The sequence below is a fragment of the Triticum aestivum genome, chromosome 7B, assembly GCF_018294505.1.
Source record: "Triticum aestivum cultivar Chinese Spring chromosome 7B, IWGSC CS RefSeq v2.1, whole genome shotgun sequence".
NCBI classification, from domain to species: Eukaryota; Viridiplantae; Streptophyta; class Magnoliopsida; order Poales; family Poaceae; genus Triticum; species Triticum aestivum.
The window spans coordinates 198,612,102-198,615,226 of NC_057813.1; the positions used below are offsets into that span (position 1 = coordinate 198,612,102).

Consider the following 3,125-nt stretch of genomic DNA (forward strand, 5'->3'; position numbering starts at 1 on the left):
GTTGTGGGAGCTGAATGATGTTGTCTACAACCATTTTTAATAGTTCTCTTCTGGCAAAAAGGGGCGTCTATCTTTTTGTTAAAACATCAAGTTATTGTAGGAGTCGCAGAGAGAAAGCATGTTTCCAGAGAACGTAGGAGTGACTACCGCACTACAATTATTTACTTTTGAACATGAGAAACAGTCACTACAAGTTTATAAGGACTCATCCACACCACACTGCTAGTGCTACATACAGCACATGTTATCGGGCATATGAAAAGCAAATCCACAACGAGATGTTCTTCATTACACATAGATTATAACTACATAGGACCATATTGCATGTGAGTACATGCATGGATCACGAGATTAGTAGTCCAGTGCTAGCTAGTCTCCTACTACTCCAATGATCCTATGCACAAGCAAGCAAAGCACTACATATGATCATAAGCTACGGAAACTAGAGGATTAATCGGAGAACAAGGGGAAACAATTACAAGTGCTTGTCTAAATGCCGATCACACTCGCAACTTGACTAATCAATAATAAAAAGCTGCAACATAACGATCGATCGAGATGCGAGGGTAGCCCTAGGAAACGAGTGACCCGGATCATGCACCCCTGGTGGCTGCAGGTGGGCCCATCTCGTACATGAAGGTGCTGTGCTGCAGGCAAGCGTCCAGCCAGGTCGGCGGTGGCTCCTGTGGACCGCCGTTGACCCTGGGCTGCGCCGGTGGGCCTGCCTTGCCATTGACGATGGAGGCGAAGGGAGGGAAAGGGAAATATGCTTGGTTGCAGCTGCTGTTTGGCTGCTCCTGGACGCAAGCTGCTGCTGGGAAGCCGCCATTGTTGCTGCTTGTGTTCTTGGCCTGGCCCTGGCTCTGCATTAATGGGGAGGACTGCAGGTTTGGGAGGTCATGGTGGAAGATGAGCTGACTAGGGTTTGGCAAGGGGGCAGGAGGTGCGTCCTGGAAGAAGCTGGGGTGGTGGGGGCTCATGGGGAAGTAGCAGTAGGGGTTTCTCATCTCCATCATCTTGCTGTACGGGTCTACCGCCTTGTGGAAGATCCTGCACACCACCCATTCCTCCTGCAAAAAGTATATCATGGACAATATAAGTTCAAAACATTGCTCAGAAATATAATCAACATATCCAAAAAAACGTAGATCGATATAATATTCTCTTTTGCATGGATTGTGATCTAGCTAGGACAGAAATGCGCTCTAGAGAATCTATCTATCTATATCTATATATTTACTCATGAACTTCTGCAAGCGGAGAGCACATTTATGCTTCATGGGCGAAACGACCCCATTTTTTATAAGCATATGGCACAGGGAGATATCAATGGAAGATTTGTTGATCTGCAGTAGGACGATTGGAGATCCTCGAGCCATGCATGCAAAGTACATGAGCCCTGAGAAGGGAACAAACACGTACCCAGTATGGTGTAGCATACTTATATCGCTAGCTAGCTCAGATACATCCTGTGTCAGTGCAAATCTGAAACTAGATTTTTGAGCAGAAACGGCCCACTGTGTACAGCATCATCGTCATGCTTATGATACTACCAGGCACCAGCATCGAATGAATGAACAAAAGTGTACTAGGCTACAAGTATAATAAGGATATATTCCAAATCAATCTGCATGCATATGTCACCTTATGCATGCAATGCAAGCACACGCATGCTGCATTCAATGCATCGTGATGTCTGCATCTACTTCTGCTAACGACCATGTAACTTGTTCTTGACCACTCCACAGTTGATGTTTCAACGACGAGCTCACACAGTGACTAGAAGCTCGAGAATGTATTTAGCAAAAAGAGTAGTAACAAAATGAAATGTTCATGGATGCAGCAATAATAGCGTGCAACCAACTACTGGATCAGTGCGCACCTTGCAGGAGCGGCGGGCGGCGCCGAAGTCGCCGTCGAGGCGGTACTCGTGGAGGACCCACTTGGTCTTCTCGCCGCGGGGGGCGCGGCCCCTGTAGAAGACCAGCGTCTTCTTCATGCCGAGGAGGGAGCCCGTGGCGGCGTTGAGCACCTCGCGGTCCTTGCCGGTGGCCTTCCAGTAGCCGGCGCCGGTGGCGCGGTTGGTGCGGAGGCCCGTGGGGTATTTGCGGTCGCGGAGGCTGAAGAAGTACCACTCCCGCTCCCCCATCCTCGCCGCCTCCGGGAGGTCCCACGGCTCGCACCGGTTCAGGTCCACCTCCGCGATGTCCACGCCGCCGCAGCACGCGCCGTTGAAGACCTTGGCGGCGAGGTAGAAGGTCACAAGCTCCTCGTCGGTGGGGTGGAAGCGGAAGCCCGGGGGGAGGCCGTGCTCCCCGGCGGCCGCCTCGGCCGCCGCCATCTCCTCCCCGATCAACTCCCACAGCGCGTCGCCCATGGCCGCCGCCGGTTGGTGCTGGTGCTGGTGCATGCGCGGTTCGCCGGCCCTTCAACGGTCGCTCTCACACTCTCTACGAGCTAGGTGAAGCAAGCTGTGGCACGGCGAGCGAGTCAGTGTGAAATGGGTTGCTCTTGGCTATGGTGGTGTGGTGTGTGTGGATGCAAGAGGCCAATGGAGGGTCTATATAGTCGAGCACGGAAACGTAGAGAGACAACAGTGTTTATGCTTAGCCCAAAGCCCCTACCCCTCTCTCTCTCTCTCTCACCGCCTGTATTGGTATTGCTTTATCCCACAGTGTCGCTACCTAGCTAGCTAGGTGTAGATGAAGATGAGGGGTGAAATGAGCTACCGGAAGGGAAAGGTTAAAGGAGGGTGAAGGGTAAAGATGCACCTGGAACGGGCCCGAAGAGGAAACTTGATGGAGCTTAAGGGGGCCGTGAAGGCTAAAACCTTCTCGCAAACTAGAGCCACCTGCTGGATGGAAACCGCAACTAGCTAGCTAGACTCAGTACATCACAAGCGTGCATATACACGTACCGGCATCCATTACAAACGCGTTACATATGACATGTACGTATGCACATACTATGGGAACACATACACTGCGCATGCATGCGTCGATATGTAAGGCAAAAGATCGTGTACCTACAGGCCGATTGTAGTACGAGTAGTATTAATTTCAGGCAGATGGTGAAGTTACACAAGTTTCTGCCACTGTTGCCGTGTACTTATTTCAGGGTACCAT

At 51.0% G+C, this 3,125-nt stretch overlaps 1 protein-coding gene across 1 annotated transcript; it reads right to left on the reverse strand.

Moving 5' to 3' along the window:
* Window positions 1-256: 256 nt before the first annotated feature.
* On the reverse strand, window positions 257-2,589 carry LOC123157880 (protein CUP-SHAPED COTYLEDON 3). The gene is made up of 2 exons (XM_044576067.1): window positions 1,883-2,589; window positions 257-1,070 (listed from the first exon to the last, which is right to left on the reverse strand). The coding sequence occupies exons 1-2, from the start codon at window positions 2,408-2,410 to the stop codon at window positions 594-596; spliced, it is 1,005 nt and encodes a 334-aa protein (XP_044432002.1). The 5' UTR covers window positions 2,411-2,589; the 3' UTR covers window positions 257-593.
* Window positions 2,590-3,125: the final 536 nt, after the last annotated feature.